General features: G+C 40.9%; 1 protein-coding gene across 7 annotated transcripts in view; it reads right to left on the bottom strand.

Moving 5' to 3' along the window:
• The window catches only part of Nachralpha6 (nicotinic acetylcholine receptor alpha6), a 205,824-nt gene extending 182,350 nt beyond the window's left edge, over positions 1–23,474 (bottom strand). For 2 of the 7 annotated variants that reach the window (XM_070657587.1, XM_070657585.1), the window contains exons 1-2: positions 22,492–22,974; positions 19,738–20,281 (exon numbers count right to left, since the gene is read on the bottom strand). In XM_070657587.1, coding sequence (XP_070513688.1) covers positions 19,738–19,897 — 160 coding nt within the window. In that variant the 5' untranslated portion in view covers positions 19,898–20,281; positions 22,492–22,974. Of the gene's footprint in view, positions 1–19,737; positions 20,992–22,388; positions 22,975–23,001 lie in introns of those variants that run through there. The other 5 variants (XM_070657581.1, XM_070657586.1, XM_070657582.1 and 2 more) reach the window with 4 other exon arrangements.
• Positions 23,475–24,387: the final 913 nt, after the last annotated feature.

Below are 24,387 nucleotides of genomic sequence, written 5' to 3'. Positions count from 1 at the left end.
GATATGTTTTCTTATATACTTTGACCTACATTGAGTATTATGTCGTAAGTATTTTTTATCCTTAGCGACGAGCGAGGTGGTAGATAATTTTGTAAAGCGTTATAATAATCATGAGTGGACGATGGAAGACAGAGAAAGAGACGCTTGCCAGGCACTTCACCGTATGCAAGATGGTCGGATTTGATTTTCCATATACATGGTATACATACGTTCCGTATAACAGTATCGCGAACCATGGCTGGGTACCCTATCGCCCAACGTTTAGTCCCGGATGGTCGCCATAGCAACAGGCACCCCCGAAAATCGCCTCTCTACGTCTCCCTATCTCTCTTCCTCTTTCAGGCTTCTCTCCCTTCCTACATCTCTCTCTTTCGTTCTCTATCCTCTAGCTTCGCCTTTCTACAATTTCTCTGGAGAGTCCGATGAAATCGGTTTGCGAGGGTGGAAAGGATACAAAGAGGAAGAGACAAAGTGTAATGAGTTAGGAGAAGAACCAAAAACTAAAAAAGAAAAACATATTTTAGGAGCAACAAATAAATATATATATAGAGAGAGAGAGAGAGAAAGAAAAGTCGAATTGGACGAGAAACCTGCCATACTAACATCCCTTTCGCAACAACTGAGCCAAAAGTGCTTTTTTTTTACATTTTTCTTTTTCCTTTCTTTTTAGAATCTTTCTTCGCTTCGTTCGTTTTCTCACACGCTATTCTCTTGCTATCATGTACAGTCAAGCTCATTTAGTTACAATCTTGTTCGTTCGATCTTCATCCCTGGTTCGATTTCATTCAATTTATCGAAGCACTAAAGACAGAAAAGCTTTAATCCCGCTGAGATCGGAGAGTATTGATTTTACTTAATTAATTTCCAAGAATCATAAAATAATCGCGAATGATAATTTAGTGAGCACCGGAAAATGTAAAAGGAGCGGAGTGATGTAGTTTAAGATAGGATTATTACATAGAATATAATATGAACAACGTATTAAAGTGTGCCAGCGTATGGAATAATATCAATAATATCACCATTTACGGAATACTATACATTATTATCATTATTTCGATGCGCGATTTCATTGACGTTGCACAATATTGACTTTCGTTTAATGATTCTGTGTTTTATCAAATCACAATCAAAAATAGATTAAAAATTGTAGTTAAAATCAACCCGCGTTAGTGAAACGTCGCTGTTATTTTAATAAAAAAATGCAGATGTTACCGGTGATGCGTTCTCATTTTCTTTTTTTTTTTTTTTTTTTTCCCCTGCCAGAAGGTAGGCAAGAAGGTAGAAAAATCAAGCCACCTAGTTCTCCTATTCGATTACTTCCCCGTCGTTGCTTCCCGCCATCGTGCGACTCTAGGTCTCGTTATCGACGGGCGAAACGCTATTTCTCTCGCCGGACGTATTTACCTAAGCGACGTTGCGAGATGAACAAGGCGTTCTACTTATTTCAGCGGAAAATATTCTCGAGTAGGCCGCTGAATATGGCCAGGGAAGGAAAATCTTAGCCCTCTTCTCTTCCTTGACGTTTATAACTACGACGAGGGGTTATGCTGAGCCGTCTCGAGGAAAATACGAAAATTGGATCCGACTAACACCAATCGACGGCCAACTTGTCGTCGTAGATCTCCTTGTGAGGTGCATTCCGCGAAATTTGATCTTCCGCTCGCTTGATTCAGAGCCTTTGCCGCCTTCCCTAATGTCGGAGGATGGTAACGAAGTTATCTTGTATCTTGCCGGGAGGAAATGGGAGTGACGCAGAAATGATTGGACACTTCGAAAATTAGCGATGACATTAATGTCGCACGATATCACTTCCGACGTGATCAGCACAGCCACGCGAGAAACAACATAAATCATTTATCCAAATAAACTTTACGCTTTCGCGCAGCGATCCATTAGTCGATTATTATTATCTCGAGCGTGGAGTTGAAGAGAAAATACAAAATGCTTAACGAATTACGTTGATTACGAGCAAATTAATTAACGCACGTGTAATCAACGTCATTTAAAAAGATATCTACAAAAGCAAAGTGAACGATTAATAAACGCGAATCGTCAGCAACATAATTTTTGGCGAATTATATCATATAATAATGCAATATCATATGGCAGTTTGATTATTAATAATAAATATATGAATATAAATTTCCACCTAGCTTATATTAAATTCAGTCATGATTTCGGAATTGATTGACAATCAATCTGACAGAGTCTTAGTTAATTGACGCAGTAATTATTTCGTTGCGTATAACTCCGACAAGTAATTTTCTCACCGACAAAGCTAACTCTCAAGCAACGAACAAAGATAGAAAAAAAAAACCGTCTGAACGACGTTTTAATCTTTTAACGGGTTGAATTTCATTTGAAAAACTTATTTGTTCAAAGCGAACGTTTCAATTTATTTTCTGACCCAGATATTTTTTTTTGTATTTTCGCCCGAATTTATTACCGAGATACGTTATGTGTGTCGATGTTAGGATTAAAACAAGAAACCGGCTTCTGCCAGTGTAATTACTTACGTGAGCCTGGCCACCGGATCTAGCTCAGAAGGGAAATATTTACTTAGAGACGCCTTGTCAAGTGTTCTTCTACTCAAAGTAAGAGGAAAGTTTCCGACTGGCATGGCGTTAATAAGGCATGAACTTTAAAAGCCTACATTCGCAAAATTACAAGAGGCGAACGGGCGCCCGTAAAATACTATTATATCCAATACGCAAACTTCCGCGACTACACGCGCTTTGACATTTTTTCGATAAACCGCTATTCTGGTACTTTACTTTTATATGCCAGCCGCTAATTAACATCCATATCGACTGAAATTTTATTTATACGTAATTAAGTCCAATGAGCGAAGTGCTTTGAGTCAAATTACGTGCATACGAATAAATCTTGCTCAAGTGACACAGATGCTCTCCTTAACGTTTTATAACGCTACCGTTCCGCTGTTCGATATTATTTAATTTTATTTGTTTATTGTGGGATATTTTTCAAAAACAACGGTTCTTTAAGCATCATTTCATGCACGTATCGGAACAGAGAAAGAGTACGAGCTCGTCACGTGTAACGTGGATGCACGATATTGTTCGCCTCGTAGGATAGATAGGTTACGCCAGCATGTACCCGATCCGGGCATATTTTCCCTGTAGTCTTACCACAAGGGGGGCGTAAATGATCCGGAGAATCTTTTTCCTACCTCCGTGAAACGTGCCGTCTGATAGAGCATCCGCTCGTTTCTCTCTCGTGGCTCTCTTTTCGCCCTGTCTACATTCCGCGACTTTATAGTCTTCATTCACTCCCGTCGCATAGGCGCCACAGCGCCCAAGTTATTCGCATTCGTCAAGTACTAAAACTTGGCTCACATATACATACGCGTGTGCCGTAGTTCCCAATAAAGTTATATTAACGATATTATTCCCGCGCGCCCGAAGAAACTCCATCGTTTTCGTAAAGAGAAATTAACTCCGTGCGAGAAAATTGCGCAGAATAACGCGGCGATATTAATGCCGTTAGATACGAATTTTCGTATCGCAATACGGAGAGACAACAAAATAGCATTAAGACCGCTCTGACATTTGCGTAAGAATTATTGGAGTAATATTTTTACCGGTATAAAGAGGTCCTCTGAATATTTCTTCATTGGAATTAAAAATAAGTACTCGCGACAATTAAAGAGGTCGAGAAACTTTATATCGGTCTTTTATAAAACAGAGAGCGAGTTAAAAAAAAAAAGGAAAAAGGAAAAATTAATGTACATATTATCTTATTACGTCTCTACGTCATATCGTTACATGGCGCGACATCTGCACGCTTTAGAGTGTCGTTTCAGAGGACAGTGATCTTTCAAAAGTAGCTTTTTCTGCCGCACAGAATTCTTATGACTTACGAGAGGAGTCACGTAATAAACTTTTCTCATGGACTGTACTCTCAGATGACACTCTTTCAATACAGATTCCTTTCGTAACACCGTCGACCATTTTCCTTCTCTCCCAAGCGTCTTTTACTAAACGAGAAAAAGAGAAGAAAAGAGAAATCGATGAACTCTCTTTCTAAAATACATGGAAAAAAAAATATTCCTTCTTGTTCTTTCTTGAAAAGTTTTTTCTTTAGCATCTTACCGTTTGTAAATTCGAGTGGATTCTTTAACGCGAGACCCTGTATGCACTATAAATGTGTATAAATGAATATTCATAAAGGCAGCATTATTTTCACAATCCTATTCTTATTAGCAATCATCGCAAAACTTTATCCAATAATTAAATTCACTTCTATAAGCTCGTGGAAACTTGTCGCGCAATTCCGCGCGCGAATATTATCCTTCGGGTAACATAAACCTTTTCATGCCGGTGTGCACACATTAAAGTAACAGAAGCAAACTGATATCGTCGTGTAATATTTTCCGGGAGTGGACTTGTGCGAATGGAGCGGCAAGAAGGGAAATGAGTTGCCGTGAGTGAGAAAACTCGCGCGATGCATCTCCGATGTCGGAAAAATTACCGCGCTCGAGGGAGAAACGGAAGAAAGAAGGGAAGTCCGAAAAGAGCGCGCAAAGAATTTCCGTAATCATAAACGTAACTCCGCTTGCGTTCACAAAAGTTTGTTCAACGTTAAAGAAAATTCCGTTCGTGCAATATCTTTTTTAATCGCGAAGAAAATCCTAACACGAACGAGCCAACAATGAGTCTCTCCTGTCGCCGTTCCAGTTTCGCGCGCCTAAAATTATGGTCCGTGCTCGGGGAAATTATTCGCGCGCGGATGCGCTGCGATGGCACAGCGCAAGACGTATCGGTAACGAGGGAAAAAGGGCCGAGAGATTAAATGCCGTGTAATTACGCGACAAGGCTCGCCCCGTCCGTGGATAGCAATTACCCTTGCGGAGGCGGGGAAAGACGCTTTCTTTGGCGGTGCATGCGCGAGGAGAGCAGCTAAAGTTGCAAGCAAAACGAAATTGCCCCGATTGCTTTCCCGTCAAGCGGCTACTGTTGGCAAAAATATATATATATATTTTTTTTTGTCCCACATTTTTCACATACTTCCTATCCGAATTGCCTCGGCACTCTGCTCGCTTGACAGGAATGCTTGACAAATCTGCCAGCTGAAATGAATCCTGCGAACTCGATACAACAGTGGAAAATTAGTCGCGCACGAATAAAGATAGAATCTCACCGCTCATACATCCTCTCCGGTGGTACCTTTGAAACATTTTGAAGCAACGCGGATGAGAATTTACAAGCAAGCAACGCGATCAATAATTAATGTTGACATAGTTATTAACTAGCACCATTTGCATGAGAGTCATATTAATAGACTGTTAGCGTTATGAATAAATTTATAATATATGGACAATGACAACCACGCGACTAGCTTCATAAATAAACATCTAATCGATTTGACTTGGAAAAATAGCGATGGAATCGTTAATCCATGAAACGCATAAAGGGAGAAATATGCGGCGCGCAGCCTGTGCAACGAGATATATTATGCAAACAGCACGCGTGGCTGTAAGCAACATGGAAACGATGGCTACTGCTTTTCAAGCTTTCACCGAAAAAAAAAAAAAAAAGTACAGTTTTTAGCCCGCTCTTTTCGGGATGTACGCGGCCGCGTGCGAGTGTCAGTTTGAGCGCGTCATTTATTCCTTCTTGGCCTGAATGTTTCGGTGGAAAAACTCATTTACCAATGCGCAGTCCGGCGGAAATGCGTCGGCATCCACGTTTTCGTTTCTGCTGAAATCGGATTTTTATGGGCGTTCGATTCGTGTTTGTTCACCGCGAGAAAGAAGGAACTGTTCGCGAACTCGCGTTGAAATCGAACCGACGAAAACAACTCATCGATATATTGTGAAAGATATATTTATATGCGAATTCGTGAGAAGCACCGACGCTAGTTTCATTTTTGTAAGGGACGAAAAATCAGCTTGTTTACGCGAATCTTGGCACACCTCCAAGAAGTGCATTCTCCATTTGTTTGTCGTTTCTACCTTCGCAGCAATTCCGATCGTGTTTCTTAATTAGCAGGGCAGAGTTAAAAGACACGCCGACAGCGTAGTCTACGATTTTTTTTTTTTTGTAGCCTGCGCAAACTACCGAAAATAAATTTGATAAACTTGAAATTAGTTTCGCGCCGATTTCCATCACGTAAGACGATGTAAGCCTCGCAAATTTTAAACCGTTTGAAATAATTAGATGTAATTATAAGTTAACAGCTCTGAAAGGGTAAACCACTGTAAACTCATTAACTCTCTTAGGTATTTGACCCTGTTTTCTCTCCACTTTATCTCTATTTTTCGTACGCGGTGTAAAGATTGGAGCCTCAGCCGCATAATACTCATCGCGAAATATTTTAACGGTGTTCCGAGTATTTTCTGGCCCTTTGCGTTTATTACATTGAATATTATGCATTACGATAACTTGGTTAATATCTCACAGTATATTTTCTCGTTATTATACTCATAAACAGTTGCTAAGCGTGCACACCGATTAAAGCGTAAATGGATGTGATAAGGATCTTGATAAAGATGTTATTAACGATACATCCTATAGTATTTTCAAGTCAGAGATAATTCATTATCCATTATATATATATATACGTCAACTTTATAATCGGCTTAAAAAAAAAAAAAAGATGCTTTATAAGAGATTATACGCGCTCGTATTCAAGATTAGCTAGATAATTATAATTATAATTAAAAGTAAAAAAAATAAAAAGTAAAAAAAAACATTTAATTGCATCGTTCTAATGAAGATACATATAACTAACAAAATTAAGGGAACGACCAAACTAGATTTCCTCATTTAAAAGTGGAAATGGCCGCCAATTAAATTCCACTGCCAATCACCGCACGACTTGGTAATTTATTATGGAAATTAATTCTCAATATCACAAGCGAGGTAGAGTCCCACGAAAATTTTTCCTATCCATACCGCTTCTCTGTCGATTGTAACTATCGAAAAGTCTCACATTTTTATCGAGCAGCGCCAAATCTAATTGCGAGTGCCGCTCGCTTTTTTTTTTTTTTAACGGACAGTTAATTAATGGAACACGACACGCCGTGCCGCGATATTGCATTAACCTTACATTTCAGTTTCACCGACCGTTCTCAAATACAATAGAGATTCTTACGTAATAGAAGTTTCGTAGATATCATACAAAAATGGAAATGCTATTTTATATTTTTTTCATTATGTCGTAATAGTTATTTATAAATATTTATTTAAAAAAATTAGCTTAAAAAAGTGTAATTTATAAAATGATGAGTATATCTTTGCAAACATATGTAATTACATTTAAAATACTTAAACTGAATATTAAAAAAAAAAGTATATAATATACTTCTTTACTTGCTTTTTTCACTCATAAATTTTACTTACAATTTAAAAAGATTTGCACGATTTAAAAATTAATTAAAAGATTTAATGAAATGTAGGAAAATTTAATATTCTCTAACAGAAGGTTAATATTTAATAAATAATATAATATTCACTTTGAGAGAGAATTTGTGTCAACTGATCGCTAAATTGTCAGCGTATCACCCCGAAGGGGTTACAGAATGGAGGTCGGTTAATGAGCGGCGTCCGTTTGCGCGGGTGCAAAACGCGCGTCGCTCGGCTATGCCGAGTGTTTACCTATCTAGGAGAGGACCTACGGCCTAGGCGGTGGGTAGGGTAAAATCAATGCGCGGGTTAGACGACAGCGAGCCAGAAGAGAACGATGGTAAGGGCGAGAGAGCGGGAGGCAATACCGGTGAGCATGAGGGTGAGAGGATGGACGGTCGAGAAGAGAGCGTGCGGCGATGAAGCAAGAGAGAGAGAGAGAGAAAGGGCGAGAGAAAGAGAGCAAGAGAGAGATACATTGCAGACGGTAGCGGAGAAGAGGACGAGCAAGAAAGAGGCTGTCGAGTCAGAGGGTGAGAGATGAGACGAGAGAAATGAGGAGAGTAAGGGGACCGAAAGGGTGAAGCGAGAAAGTGAGCCGTTAGATAGACTGCGTGTGTTGGTGTAGGTTGTAGGTACGGCGAGAGCAGGATGAGGGATTGTAGGCGAGAAGGGACTAAGGGCGAGAGAGAACGAAAACGGGGAAGGTAGTATGAGAGACGTGGAGCAGAAGGGCGCAGGATCGTCGTGGAGTAGTTCGTCCATCGTAGTCGTTGTCCTCGTCGTCGAAGGGTGGTCTCAACGCTTTGTGAAGGGAGATGGAAAGTGTTGAGGGCCAAGCGGCTCTGGAGAGCGGCTCTCTGAAGGGTGTCGTTCTGACACACTGCTCTACATTCCGTCGACCACCCTCCTTCCTTACCTCCGCTTTGCCTTCCACCCTCGTGCGAGTCTACCATCGCTTTCGCCGCTGCGATTCAGACACCATCGTCGGGTGGTAATCGCCGATGCATGCGACGTTGCGCTCGTAATGCCCGCGGCGACCCGAGGGATGTTGTTTCTGTTTCGTTAGGGTGAGTGGACTGGCACTTCAAGCGGCTTTACGGCCAACATGGGTTACGATCCGGCAGTACGAGTCGCTATCTCGTCGAGGAATGTTCGCGTTGGTGGAGATTGCAAAGTCGTCGCTGCATCGCGAGTTCAACGGTGAAGTAATAAATATAATGCCTCGTCTGTTTTATATTTTTCGAGTTTTAGCGGGACAAAAATTCGCATGTATTTCTAAACGCGACTCTCACATTTATATGCACAGCAACAAATATAATGGGTTTCATTTATTGTTTATTCAAAAAATTGGTTATTTCACGTTTAATTTAATTAATCATGCTAAATGCGAGATCATAATATATTTAGTCTCGCGCAGAAAATGGCTGCGTGCACAATAAACAATTATAAATATTCTCAAAAATTATTTTATCTTTTGATAAACATTTATTTGAAACGCGGAATTAAAATTCTAGATAATTTAGAGATTCCTCTTTAAGATTTGATCTGACTTCTTAATTCTCATCAGCGCGTATTCCGGTGGCAACTAGAGGAAGACATAGTTAGATAAAGCGTTGTGAGCATCTGCTACCGAAGATTCTGTTCTTATTAGGTCAACCGATATATGCACATCGACGTTTAAGAGACCGTAGATATCGAGGTAGCCTCGGTTGCTCGAATCACAAGGGCTTACGGTTCCCAGATAAACACTCTACCGATGGTTTTCAATGTGCTCGTATATCGATTTCAGCGCCTTGTCGCTTCCAACGTTGCCCAACTAGCAGAAACTAACGGTGGATAGCTTCGATCCTCGAACTACTCGAAGACATGAATTCGATAGTGACGAGATAACTACAATGGCGCCTTGCGGCACGTTCCAGGGAGAATTCATCGCTATTCCTGCGTTAATTACGCGATATCGAATGTTTAATTAATTAGCGCATTGATTGTCGTATTACACACGTATAATGACCATGTTTGTTTCACGTGGGTCCGCGTAAAATATATTAGCCACATGCCTGTGGTCTACTTATTAATAAATAATCTAACAATAATGAAACGACTAAATCAAAATTGACCTGCAAAATATTTTTTCCTCGTTTATAAAATAATACTCTGCATTAGCGAGTATTTACTGCAATAAAAGAGGAATAGAAAAAAAAAAAAAAAAGATACGTTTCGTTATTATTACAATTTTAAAAATTCTTCGAAATTAAATATTTTTAATTAATTCTCCTAATTATCGAATTTTCACGCCGAATTGGCGATGCAATCTGTACAAACGGCAAAGCCCAGTATTTCATTTCGTTCGATTTCTATTGAACCGTTATAGAAGCTAAACCTAGCTAAACCGCAATGAAATAAATCGCGCGGAATAGACTACGAACAATTTGCAGTAAAGTCGAAAATGACGTCTTCTTCCTGTCAACCGCCGCTTGCACTTTCCCATCGCATAGCGCTCGCGTGTACAACGATAGAGGCTGTCGTATAATCCCAGCAATATATCCGGCATCTTCATAAGCCGCTCTATATTATCCTGTCCCGTGTACGATACCTGTACCATATTAGCCTTTATTTTTCGGATACTCGATTGCAAACTCATGGAGAAAGCCGAGTAACTTCGGCGGTATCACACGACAGCTGTTGCTTATCCGTAATACTCCGAGCAAGCAAGAGGCAATTTACTTTACACGCGCCATACATCTACCCCTAGTTGCATAAAACCATACCTCTGCGTACGGCTGTCTACACTACACCTTATAGATTAGCCGAATTTAAAAGTCTTTTACTAAAAAAAAAAAAAAAAGAGAGAGAGAGAGAGAAAGAGGAAAAAAATTGCATGCGTATATCACGCCACATCAGCGTCTCAAATTAAGAATAAAAAGTAGCACGAGTGACACAATAACATGGAAATTTATTCAGCTGACGAGCGAGAGATGTTTACTCTCATAAAGCAGCCGTCCAAAACTGACGTAATTTTGAAATTTTAGCCCTGACCATGACAAAGTGTCCACTAACTATAGAACAACGACGCTTAATTATTCTAGGCTTCAATTTTTTTTTCTTTTTGTTGAAAGTCTAATGTACGGTGAAACCGTATAGCACGCGGTTTTTGTTTTGGCGCAAATTACATTAACGATGCGTCTTAAACAACGCACTCCTCGCCTAATGTCGCGGGTCTGAGTCGTAGCGGGTTACCGTAACGACCTTGTCTCGCGGTCGTAAAAAGATGGAGACCATAACTACTTGTTGGCTCGCCGGTCTGGCGGCTGGTTCGTACCGCTGTATACGCTCTACGTAACAACGGGCGTAAATATACTACTCGAGATACAATCTGCACCCGTATCCTTCATTTATCTCCGTAAAAGTTTCCTTGTTATCGAATAATTTCTCAGAGATTTAATATTTTATCCGGCAGAGATTAGAAATTGCACTCGTTAAAAGAGCGATGTTCGAGAACTCGCGCGGGAAGATTTTTCTAAGTACGCGGTTAAACGAGGTCGCCCGACGATAACTTTGATCGCTTAATTATTCACGTAGCGACGGAGATTACGTTGCGATAACGAGAAGTGGCGGATGAGTCGAGGAGCTGCTTATATGTCAGTGTCATTTACGCAAGACTACACTCGCAAATCAAACTATGAGAAATTTTCGTTCCGAACTGCGTAAACAGTTCTGCGCAAACAGTTTCGTTCTTTACCGCGGTGGTTTCTACTAAAGAAACTTAGACCGAGCAGGGTTCTTTTTTTTTTTTTTTGTATAACTGGTTGATTAAGTTTACTAACTGAATAGAGTCGATAATAACGTAACTTCATATTTTCGAGTGAGTTGCTTAATCAAGCGAAATGTGCACCAACTAGGATAATGTAAAATAAGTTCTCATAACGTTTGCAATATACAAAAAACTAATAAATATTCACCGTAGATAAAATTAAAATTAATTAAGGCAAACTAATATATTTTAAGTGTCTGTAATCGGATAAAAAAGTTTTAATTTTTTTTTCTTGCTATTACGTTACTTTATTTTTATTAGATGTATTTTTTCTATAAATTTAAAAAATTATTTTCCAAATAGTTACATTAAATTGATCGTCTCGCGTATAAAGCCACCGGTTATATCATATGGAATACATATATTTAGATGCATTACTTGCAATTAGATTAAAAAAAGGTCAAGGTGCACGAGGTTCATTCGTTAGATGTAACTGAATAACCTCTGCGGCAACAAGGGCGGCTAGTCTCGAGGTACGAGCCACTTATTCATTCACCGGGAATTGTTGGACAGGTAATTAGTAGAGTAACGTGTCACCCGTGGGCCTAATTATAAAAGAGACTTCTTTCAGTTGGCCCCTGTCGACTTCGATCTCGTGAGGTGCCCTTTCTATTCGCTTTTCTTAAATTTAGTATAACCTCGTGTTAGAATGAGAAAAAAGCAGAAAATTTATGAACGCTTTGGGAAAGCATTTTCATACACTCGAGCGCGAGACAAGAATTCAATATAAGACCAAATGATAGATTATATGCATTCACATAATCATAAAGAATATATTAATAAAAATTACAGAAATAATATTGCAAGAACAGCAACAAGGTAGAAAAAAAAATACATTGTAAAACAATCTCAATTAATTTTTGCTAAGTTTTTCTTATTATCCTTCGGATTATTCCGATGCAAGAAAAATGTAATTTAAATATTTTCATTAAATTAAAGAAATTGTTGAACATAAAACTCGTCGTCTTATAACGTTCCGTTTAGTTGTCTTTTTTTTTTTTTCTTTTCTCTCTCTCCCTCTTTTTAAACTCTGTATTTGACTCAAAGGAATCATGAAAAGAGAAGTCGGGTGTGCTAAAAGAGAAATAGATCGAAATGAGATCCGGCGCAGAAATTCGACGCGGCAGGTGTACTTGCAGCTGTGAGCGATTATGATGTATCGATATCGCGCGACCAACCGTGATCTAGTTCCACGTTTATGTCGCATTGACTCCTTCCAGAGATCGAGGTAATACCGATCGCTATATTGGTACACATATCCACGCTGCGCAGTCTCGGCTTCGATTACTTTCGCATTTACATGAGATTGGCTATGCTACTTTGATCATTCAGAATCTAAAGCCCGAGATGTGTATTTGGCTTTGCAACTTAATAGAAACACAAGCGACTGATAGCACGGCTGGCTATAACGGTACTTCAAAGCGACCATTTAGTCCGCGGGGTATCCGCCAGTCGGATTGTTTTCAATATATGTAACTACTGATTTCTGTGATCTGTCATGTTCAGAAAGCTCGTTTAGAACAATATAAACGGTAATTAAGTACAGGTAGTTTCTGCAATTCGACCGGCGGCACGTCAGTAGGCGATGACAAGCGTTTGCCGGCGACTAACGAAGGAAGGGATCTGTAATTCGGATCTTGAGACGCGATACATATTACAAATGCGCACAGAGAAAATCTTAGAACCAGTCATTCCTGCGCCGTGGAACGAAGTTAAACGTGGAAGCGACAGTTCAATTTTCAGGACCATCCCAGTCAACGATCCTCAAAATAACCTATATCAGAAAATATTTGCATTCCTCTCGGGAGAAATCCGCATATCAAGAAGCAGTAAGACTTTACATCTCTCTGAGCCACGTCTAGCTTACCGAGCCTCCCTGGTATTGCCAAGAAATTCAAATTCTAATACCATCTCGCGGAATCTACTTACGCCCCAACGAAATGTTTCATTCATTGCCACGGGGCTACGTTGAACCGTACCGCGCCTTGAAAAATCAAATTTATTTGGGTCAAAAAAGATATTCAGGTTTTCACGCGGCTGCCAGCTCGATCGCCCTTGATGTTTGATTATCTAATAACGATAGGGAAGATCACTTGTAAAGAAATAAAAAAAAAAAAAAACGCGATCTTTATGTTTCTACGCGCGGGAGATTCTTGCGATGTCGCGCGAAAAACTTTTATGTTCGACGGTTGCGGAAAAGTTGAGTATAGATCGCACGGTCGCGCGCAAATTGCTTGCATATTTATTCCGGAGACAGGACGATATTTCGCCGAGCAGATACTTGCTGGCCCTGCCGTTGCTGCAGCCGCATATTCACCTCGCACGTTTAACTCTCGGTAAATACGGCAAACCGAATCGTTCGCGGAGAGATCCCTGCCAAAAAGTTTCAGGGACTTCGCCCAGCGCCCGCATGTTCCCAGACAGACAAAATATAATCTATTCGTATTTCACGTACATCACGCCTGCGAACTTCTCGCAAGACCGTAAATATGTATTTCATCGCTTATTCAACCGTATCCAGTGCGCGAAATAGTGCAAAATCGATGCGCCCGTATATCGCAAAACTGCAATCACGGGACTGTTTGCTTCAATTAATTACCAATGCGTTCCCGCGAAGCACGTCTTATTAATTATTCGAGCGTCACTTAAGCGAAAGACCGTATACGTATATCGATGTTGCACGTGACACGGCGGCAGCGCACTCGATTATCCTGCCAGACAATTCCTGACGCGATACTAGAGTAAATTGCGAAAAGCAGGCTGACCAGACGAGTGAACATAAATCACCATTAAAAGAGCCGAAGTGAATTTCGACGTTATGGATAGCCGTGATTTAAATAAAACGGATCGGCGCGCGAGACCGTGGTCTTGTACGGGTTTGTACGAAAATCCACGCCACGTCCCTTCGCACCATCGTAACCCGACCAAAATGATGAAGATGCTGCGGCGTTCTCTAACCGCGTCTCCCGGGAGTTTCTGCTTTTATGACGGATTATAAATCATTTCGGGGATCCTCGTGGGCGATCAGTCTCTCACTCCCGGGGCCGCAGTCGCAACTTTCGGCGGACGAATTTACGTGCACTTCTGAGATAATGTATCGCGCGCGAGAAGTTAATTCGTAACGAATTGCCGCGTTATGGTCTCACGAGAAAGCCATCGTTGTGCTTTGCGAGATTCAGCGATCGGCCGCCTTGAGAAAACATCACTGAACGTACCGATCTGCACTATGTAACTTTTAACATTCGCCTCTGTCTAAAGGTATGTATAAATCTAGCGAACGAGCACAGCGACCGCGAACATTTCTCGGTGACGCGTGTCGTTGCCGTGTTATTTTTGTAGGATTAATTTATTTTTTAAATGTTCGCGTTTGCTGCTCGTTCGCTGAGCATATACACGTCTTAAGCAAACGTATAAACTAATTTAACATCACGTATGTTAATAAAACTTGAAGAAGGAACACAGTTTGAAAGTCGCAACTGAAATCAATTATACGTTTTGATATTATAATATTATATTGTACTGTATTAATGTAATGTTGTGTCATTGCAATAATATAATAATGTAATATTGTAATATTATATACAGTTTTGAGTCTTATTTTAAACAAACATTAAATTATCAACTTAACAGACGGTGTTCCATTAAAATGTGCCGATCCAAACATTAACAATTAGAGTTTATTTAAAATATACTAATGGATTATATGAACGAACGAATAAATTTTTGTATGAAATAATTATCGTATGAATCTGATGCAGATATCAATACGACCTAATTTAATTATGTATAGTTGATCTTGTATGAGATAAAGAGCCATTCCAACAAATATAATCCGTAAATGCACGTTAAACTAATAAAAAATTATATATAAAACAACTGTTATCAGATTTTAAAAAGAAAAGTAATGGAGCAGATATTATTTAAAAATCCATGAAAAATATAATATAATACGATATAACCGCACATTTATAATTATATTAAATTTTATATTGCATAATTTTATACATTTCCTACTTTAATAATATATTTATTATTACGTGAAATTTTATAACTGAATTTTATTAATAATAATTTTAGTTATATTTCACTAACGACTCATTACGAATAGACGTATATATCTCTCGTGTTAAATTATCACAAATCTATGTTCGTTCAAACGATGTCATCGTGCGAGAAACAAAAATATATTGCATAATACCATTTTCTTTATTCCTACATCAAATCGCAACAGCGCGCGCAATTTATCGCCTCGAGTAAAGTTACGGTTTTTTTGCTCCGTCCAACGACGGCATTAGCAGTCATATAGCGCGAAAACGCGCGATTACCTTGTCGAACACCAAATTACAATGGTTATAAAACACAACGATCGAATTCTAATTATCAGATGGCCCAATATAGCGATAAGCGTGAAAATCTCGCGGAGCAAATGACCGAATTAAATTCTGGTGCGAAATCAATACAATTTTGTCATCAATTGTAATGTAATTTCGATGGCCGTCATCGTCGGGATCGTGCAAATTTCATTTTCTTATAAACGCGGGTAGAAAATAGTTTGGTCGATCCGGGATTAAATCCCGCAAAGAAAAAGAAAGAAAAAAAAAAAAAAAAAAAGAAAGTAATACTCGACGAAAGTACTTCCTTCGATTAATACTTATGTATGCTTGCGCGCACGAGAAATAGCGTGGTTACGAATTCGAGAATCGATATCAACGTTATAGGCGTCTGTGCTCCATTGCGACGCCATACGCGCAATGTAAAAATCTCGATATCCGACAACCGTGGTGCTCAACCAGTGACAGTAAAATGCCGAGCCGACGCGTTAAACGAACATGCTGCAAGCGTAATCCTCCGCGGAACATTCTAAAATTTTAACGAAGACTGACTTCCGCCCTCTCCTCGATGTTTTTCCGTCCACGTTGCCTTTCTGGGGCATCGATCGCAGATTACTTCGTCGGAACTTCAAAACTGATTACCACGGAGCGAGCAAGATATTTTGTTGCGAACGCGCGAGACTCAAAGCTGCTGCTTTATCGATGACGATGTATTAACTATTTCCGAGAAAATATTTCGCGAGGAGAGAAATGATATATGTATCTTAGGTGGTTGGAAAGAACAAAAGTTCTCGTAAAAATTCTTTGAATTTTGTATTTACTGGAAGTGCAACATTCATAAATAATATTGCGTTTAGAGATGTATTTTGTGTTTGATAAAATGTAAAATTTTAATTAACGTTTTTTTTATCAGCACGAAAAAAAAAGAAAAGGAAATTATTTTAATATTATTCTTAAAGTAACATCTATCAGTGATTCGTATTCAATTAACTTACACGCGTCACGTCATTGACAAATGCTTCATTGCTCCAGCCTGGTAGTTAATCGATCGATCTTAAAGTTGACAGACTGTCAACCTTACTATCGACTGAATATTTAAACGATGTTAATGCTTCATTGTTCTTTAAAGTCTCATGCGTACGAACAGACGCAACGTAACGTACATAAAATTATATTTTTCGATCGCGAATAAAGCGCTCGGATTACGAGTTAAATTACGTTACTATTTAATTTTATTACGCGATCAAGTTGTACTTTTTGCCCGATTAAAATTATAATAAAGATAAACAATTAACGATCGGATACGAATTTTAATCAGTTAATCTGAAAATCTCCTCTTAGCTTAGTCTTGTCTAAGATAACGCGCTACTTTAAAGACCGAGTTCTTTAAGAGAATTTTTAGAGGGTTCCTCAATGCCTCGGTAATTGAGAAACAGCCATTCGGCCGTCGTAAAACGTAACGTAGAAAAATACGCAGTGCCCGCGGCAGTTTTGCAGGAAGGCTTTCTCCGTTCGACCGAGAATAACTCACGATCGGTCGGCGATCGGGGAAAGAAGGCGGAGGTTGAGGACGAGCAGAGGTCCAGAGGCTCGAAATCTAGTCCTGCCGAGAAAATATTTCGCACGAGACCGGCGATAAATCGAATGACTTATTACTACGAGCCGCGTAATCTCGGCCTCGCTCGGAAGAAATGTGTTACGCCATCGAAGATAGATATGTCGCGGGCCGGATTCATTCAAACACGACTATGAATTTTACATCAGCACATCAGGCTAAAGCTAACAGATTCTGAATTGAAATTAAATCGGGACGCACGGCTGAGGAAGCCGAGGAAGAGAGAAGAAGCTGCCCATCGTTCTCCACTTACTGCACTGATTGATTTACGACTGACACAACGCAACGAGGATGAGTGAAGCAATGATCGATCAGCATAAAGATTGCAGCATATTGGTAATGAAAACCAGGGAAAAGAAATTTCACGATAACATAATACAGATGAAAGTAGGCGAGATAATTTACGGGAGAATCGATCATAATACACATTGAAATTGTATTTTTTCTATTCAACGTGGCTGCATAAAAATTAATTAACGATAATCTGAATGTAATAGTAAATGTATTATTAATTAAATATATTAATTTTTTAAATGTATTGAGATTTAAAAATTAAATATAAGGGGGAGAAGAGCATTCCATTTGACAAAGCTCTCAATACTGAAAAATTGTCTATACTGAAAAAAATTTTATCGTATTTGCCGGACGACCTTTAACACATGACAAACGATGACGGCGAAAGGATATTAATGCCGCGAATTCGTCTCAACGAACCAATAAATTCCGAGTTTAAATCCGGCGGTTTAACTTTAGTATTGCCCAACGATCACGCGAGTTCAATCGTCGCACGATATTTCGTTTCAGAATGTTTATCGTGGAACTTTGGTGTTCCCGTAACTTATGATTCCGCATATTTTTTCGCTCGAGTAAAGCCATTTTCAACTTTCTAAAAGTGTTTGCTGTACGTACTTTAATTGCGTGTCAAGTCAAAAAGCCAGAGAAAAAAAGGAGAAGAAAATTAATAATTTTAAGTTATGAAAAAACATTTTTCTTTTTCGTTTCATTATTCTAAAAATTAATTATGTCTAAAAAAATGTGTTTAAACCGTAAAGATTTTATCAGACAAAAAAGAAATTAAAATGAAATTTTATATTTCCTAACATTTTTTATTTTATCGTTCGATTTTCCTTCACGATTTCTTACCGATTTTGACAATCTGACGAGAAACGTTTCTCGAAAATCGCAACAAGTTCCCAATGGTCGAAACCTGTTTCCGCGCAGATTAACGTCGTAAAATGCCTTAAGAGAAGCCAGCCACGTCGATACTTCGCTATTCGCGAAGCTGTTGGCGACATGTCGATGTTTTTCCGAGAGAGTTTCTCAAATCGTGCGATTTAATTCTGGCTGAGTCGTATATGGTTGCGAAACTTCGTTGACCGAACGAAATGTAGTTTTGTCGCGGTCGGGCGGCGATGCGCTGTGATGGCAGGTCGCGCCGCGGTTGCGGTGATTCTATTATACGTTGCACTGTTACCGAACGTGTCATCCGTAATTATGATTGACGAACCGATTTATTATACGCGTATGCGCGTCACTCTTAGCGTAATCAGTTACGCATAAATCATATAAACAACATACTACCCCACATATACGCATGTGAACTACGTACAGCGAGCACACATGAAATTCAGTCGTTATTTCGAAGGTGTCTAAAGCTAGCTATCTGGGTTAATCGGGTGACAGAAATTAGCGAGTCACCGTTCGCCATCAACTTGAACGTGAATTTTTTTTATCGTTATCGCGATTATTTCCTAAATGTTATTTAATTAGACTAGTCTTATCGATGCTCGCCGTATTAATGATTTCTTACTGTATTTAACGCCGACCGACTAGAAATGTCTGCGCCAAAGACGGCGTTATGAGTCGCGGGAGTGTCATTCGTTAAATTATGTACTTGTCTAAAGTTATTTTCGTACTTCTATATCAGGAGAAATAGCCGGACGAACTGACACGAGTTGATAGAAGTCGCCGCGTGCAGAAATCTATTTAGTGCAAGCGTCCTTGAATACTAATAGGCCACGATATGTTATACTTGCATACATCTTGCTTTCGTAATAATTTCATATAAGTCACAGTTAAAAATTTTATCATAAAAAATTGACGCCATTGTCGGTGCAGTAAATCGAGAAAATTATGTAGGTTCGAATAATAAAGACGTTCAAAAATCGTAAGCGTTGACTAGCTTTTGATTTCGTCTTCTTTGGAAGATAAAAATTATTTAGAGCGTTACGTTGAGAGAGAAATATTCAACCAACGAACGATCGTATTTGAAAAGTCTTACTAATAGTAATGATCGTTAATATTTGCGTAATTATAATTATTTGATATTTTGAAATTTATCTGTAAAATATCTCGTAATTTAATTGCGATACGTATATCACGTTAAATCAATTATAACGATATCATATCTTTCAATCGATAAACGTAACGACCTCTTTTTATTCGAACCGTTGGAGTTTCATGATTCTTTCTCGTCAATACCTTCGCGCAAAGAAATATCGCCCGTGTTCCTTCGTTTCTGAAACGACTTAGACGGGCGATAAAGAAAATCATAACACGAGTAATGTTCCGTACAATCTCATCATAAAATATCGGAAGTGAGCTTACCTTGAGGTAGGACGGTGAGCAAGAGGACTATTTGGAGACCGGCGGCGATCGTATTATAAAACTTTATTCGCAACTGCGGTAGACCTCTTGCTTGGTGCGCCATGGCAGATGAATATTGCAGGTCCAGGTCGAGACGCGACACCGACTTGCCGATGTTCATCTATCCGGTCCCGACGTGCTCCGTCGTGGCCGTGATGCACTGCACAAATTTTGCGCGTTCACTTCTACACGCGGCAGTCACCACCGCGAGTATCGCCCGGAAGCGCTTTGTCGCCCGCTGCGTCACTGATTATCATCATCGTGCGGGGTGTCACGAGTCGAGTTCAATTCCGCGCGAATCGTCCGCTAATCGATACTCGATGCCCTCGCTAACGCACCTCCCGACTTCGCCGTCATAACCAAGCGTTCTTCCGCGCGCCTCGGTTGTGCGTACTCGCGAAGACTCGATCACTCAAGGATGACGTTGCTTTATCGTTCGCAGACAGAACGCGCTACGTCCGCGCGACGATGCATCCCAGCGTTTCGTACATTCTCGCGGGGGATCCTGAAAATAATGATTTCGTACGTGTGAACGACCTCTTCGTACTCAGTTGCCATCGCAGGCGGCGGCGTCGTTTCGCGGCATGCTTTCGCACTACTTCCTAAATCAACGGGATTATTTTCCATAGTTAATTGCGAGCTAAAATATTTACCGATAAATACTATCGAATATCACGGTATCATAATTATACGTTAGTTATACGATTGAATTTATCGTTCTTTAAAGAATCGTGCATTTTTTTGAAAACTCAGATTTACGTTGAAATATTTTTTTTATAAAATATATCCCAGCTGCATTATTTTTACGTTACGTTTCAGCAAAATATGTTCAACAACCTGATATTCCGTGATTTTAATTTTATTTTAAAACACTCACTATAACTCTATTTTTAATAAGATTTTTAATAAAACGTTAATGTAATATTAAATTTTATAAACATGAAACATTTTTCTTTGAAAACTGACATATAAAAGAAATTTTAAGAGGGATATATGCATCACTTTTTATTCACAAATCCACACTTATGCACGAAGTTTATGCAAGTCAAATCTTATTCGCTGTGAGATAACGTAATGATATTCATTTGAATATTACTGTCATTTATTGCAATACTTCTTTTCGATATATAACGATTGTGAGCGTTGCTACGGATATCGAAAACTTAGGTGATTTAAAAGCAGGGTGGTTGATTTACTATATCACTATCAGAAGGGAGAGATTTCTTGTATTCCCCTTGGAAAAACGTGCCGCGACTGGAAACGATCGGTTTTGCCGAGCCCTGTTATCGTAAATTTTTCATTTTCTTCAAATACAAAAAAAAATTATTAATTTAATTGAAATATACGCGGGTTCATAAATCGATTTCCGCGAGCTGGGGTAAAACTTTGCGATCGATTAATTTATTAGTATTATCACGAAAAAAAATATAAAGATCTTAATTATATTCGAAATGTAACTTATCAAATTGAAATCGTTAAATATGAAAATATTGTAACTTATTTAATTTATCATCAACGAAAAAAATGGAATGTTCTATTTTACTATAGATAAAAATATCTACGTTTAAAGGAGGAATAATGCTCGAAATAAAACATAAAGATTAATAATAGTTTCACGTTTCGTTTAAAACTATAAGGCGCGAGAGCGCATTGCAGCTCATATTTGTTCTCGTATATTAATTTTCACGCGCAACATCATCGAACGGCGCTGACAAAAAGCGTTATGTATTTCGTCGCGAGAAAAACGCGTGAATTAATTAGCAACCCTTTTCCACACACAACCGATCAGCCATTGATCACGAAGTCCAGTATTACGATGACCTATTTATCGGATTCACGAGGGAGTGCATTAAATGGCACGCCATTACCGTAGTTTCTGCCTATCGACACAGGTAGCAATTTTTCCATTGTCTTGCACGGCTCGGAGAAGCAACAATGGCGCGAGTTTTAATCTCACAGGAAATGCGTCCGCAGAGTTTTGACGCTGCGACTAGTTGATACGAGAACGTACCCGAGGGTATATACGGTATCTTTCGCGCGGTATCGCTTATCAATTATGCGTATGGAGGAAATTCGAGGTACGGCATGCATTTCGCGACCGTTATCGCCGCGGCTCACGGAGACACGGCGAAGGGAGAATCTTGGCTCGAAAATCGCGAGAGCTCGCACCCGGTTTACAGGTGTCCGTGGCAACTACACTTCCTCATTCGATACGGAACGCTCCCGTTCTCCCCCACGCGGTGGCGTCCATCGTTACGAGTACTCTCACCCCGTTCTCGACCGGCACTAGGGCTTACTTCGTTACTCGCTGACACCCGTCACGTCGGCGATTTAATCAAAATTTCCAGCCGCGAGCTCTAACGTACAGTAACACGGGCCACGGACACGTTCGACATTTACGCGAGCGTGTTGGAAAAAAATATTTTTCAATACGGGAATGGGGTTCTGGCAGAAGAGTCCATAATGAACTGTCTCGCGATTCGAGAATTCTACGGGACGTGCGGCAACTAATTCGACGAATCCAACGACTAACTGTAATGCCGCGAACGACGCCGTGATTATTTTTCGTGATTAGCTCCGAGCCGCCAGCACGCTACCGCGAGATTTCCGACCTATGCTCTCTCTCTCTCTTTCTCTCTTTTTTTCTCTTTTTCTCTCAACGAGTTTCGAGAGGGGCGCGGGTGTGCTATCGCGATTCCTGGCAGCACCACGGACCTGCGTTCGCGGCCTGGCCGGCGATCGTCTTCCTCGTCTCACTACAGTCCATCGCGCGTTCCATCCTCTCGCAGAGCAGCACCACCACCTCCGCCTCCTTCGCTGCCTCCTACTTCACCGGAGCGCAACACGGTGTTGCCCGGTATCTAGGCAACTTCGCGGAGCGTGGCTGCTCCCTCTGCCAGCAGCCTGTTTCCACGTAGGCAATGAATTCGCCGTTCTCTTCGCCGTTCTCGCTCGTCTGGCTTATTTTTCTTCTCTTCCTTATTTCCACTCTGCTTTCGCACTCTCCCCCTCCTTCTTGTCGCACTTGTATCCCTCAGCACGGATCAGACGTTCGCGCGAACGTACATCCTCGTACATCCGTGTTCACCGCCGCTCTTCCTGTCCTGTTGCGGCTATCTCTCCCTTTTCTCCGCACTCCCATCCGCCTCGCTCTCGTCGTCTCGCTTGCACTATTTATATTTAATTTTTTTTATCCGTAATTGCTTTCGTCCGGCGAAGTCGTACCTCTTGTATGCACGGTTCTATCTTGCATCGTGCGCACCAGGTTTAACACGGGCAGAACGCGAAGTAATCCGTAACGATGGATACCGGCGAGCACGACGACGACGAGGAGACGCGTAGTCTCCCATACAGGCCGCACGCACAGAATGTTCGCCACGGAAATTCGGCCGAACGTGGCAACTCGCGTTAAACTGAGACGGTGGCTGGCGAAAAGGTAACTATGGAAGATCGGAGAAACAAGAATGGGAAAATAAAGGTGACGGAAAATAAGAAAGTTGAAGCGAGATAAAAAGCGAGATAAAGAGAGGGACTGGACACACGGGGGATGGAGAAAACCGCCTCGTCCCTGCGAACGGGTGTCCGAACCGGAAACCGAAACCCCTGAAAAAGGAGGCGGTCGGGGTCGTGTACGAGCTGCCGGTCGAGCTCTCGCGACTCGCAGCCACCGCCGCGATATAGACGCGAGGAGCGCTCCCCACGATGGCCATAACCCTCCTCCACCACTTCCACCTCTGGAGAAAGCCACCCTCTCCGACGCCTTCACCTCCCGTGGCCGCCTCCGGTTCCCACCACGATTTCGCGGGAGGCTGCGGACTGGACCAGCACGCAACCAGCGTGACCCCCACCACATCGCGAGAGTACCAGGGTAGTAGACTTGGAGGGTTGCGATGGCGCGGGGCGAGGGAAGCGCCGCCGAGCTCGAGGGGGCGCGAGAAGGCGGATGAAAACGGCGGCCCGGGGGCGAAGAGGAGAGCCAGAGGACAGCATCCCCGAAGCCCACCCCACAGATCAATATTGTGCCCACCACCGTGTACCGGAGAACTTGCACCGTCTCTCTCGAGCAACCACCGCGCGCCGTATACCTCGTCTCTCTCACTCCTAACCGCCCTCTTGCGAACTCCCGTAGCTCACGACCGTTGCCGTGTATCGCGAGCTCACTCCGTTTTCCTCCTTTCTCTCCTTCTTCACCTCCCTTTCTTCATTTCGCTTTGCTCTCTCCTTCCTTCCCGTTCTCTTCTTCACTTATATTCTCGCCTTCCCTCTCAAGGGTAAGCGCGCGAGGGTGTACGTTGATTCTATCGCGATCGTCGCAAACGATGCTGGAGCATGGTCCAAGTCCGCTAAGGGGGATTAGCCTCGGTGGTCGAGATCCAGGAACGGTATAGTTTCGATGCAAGGGTGGCGATACGACAGAAAGATAACTACAACGTGGATAGTATGCCGGGATTGACGGATGAATCGATTGTTTTCCAAGTTGCTGGGAAAACGCGTGTTGAAGACGAGGTCGGTCAGATGGCTGCTTGATGGATGAACAAAATATTCGCTACATTTTGCACGGTCATCGCGTGTACATTATAGGTTTCGTAAAAGAATGCCGCGTGACTTTTT

The sequence above is a fragment of the Cardiocondyla obscurior genome, linkage group LG06 (genome assembly GCF_019399895.1).
Source record: "Cardiocondyla obscurior isolate alpha-2009 linkage group LG06, Cobs3.1, whole genome shotgun sequence".
Classification (NCBI taxonomy): Eukaryota; Metazoa; Arthropoda; class Insecta; order Hymenoptera; family Formicidae; genus Cardiocondyla; species Cardiocondyla obscurior.
The sequence above is the reverse complement of the archived record's forward strand: the minus strand, read 5'-3'. Positions and strand labels throughout refer to the sequence as shown.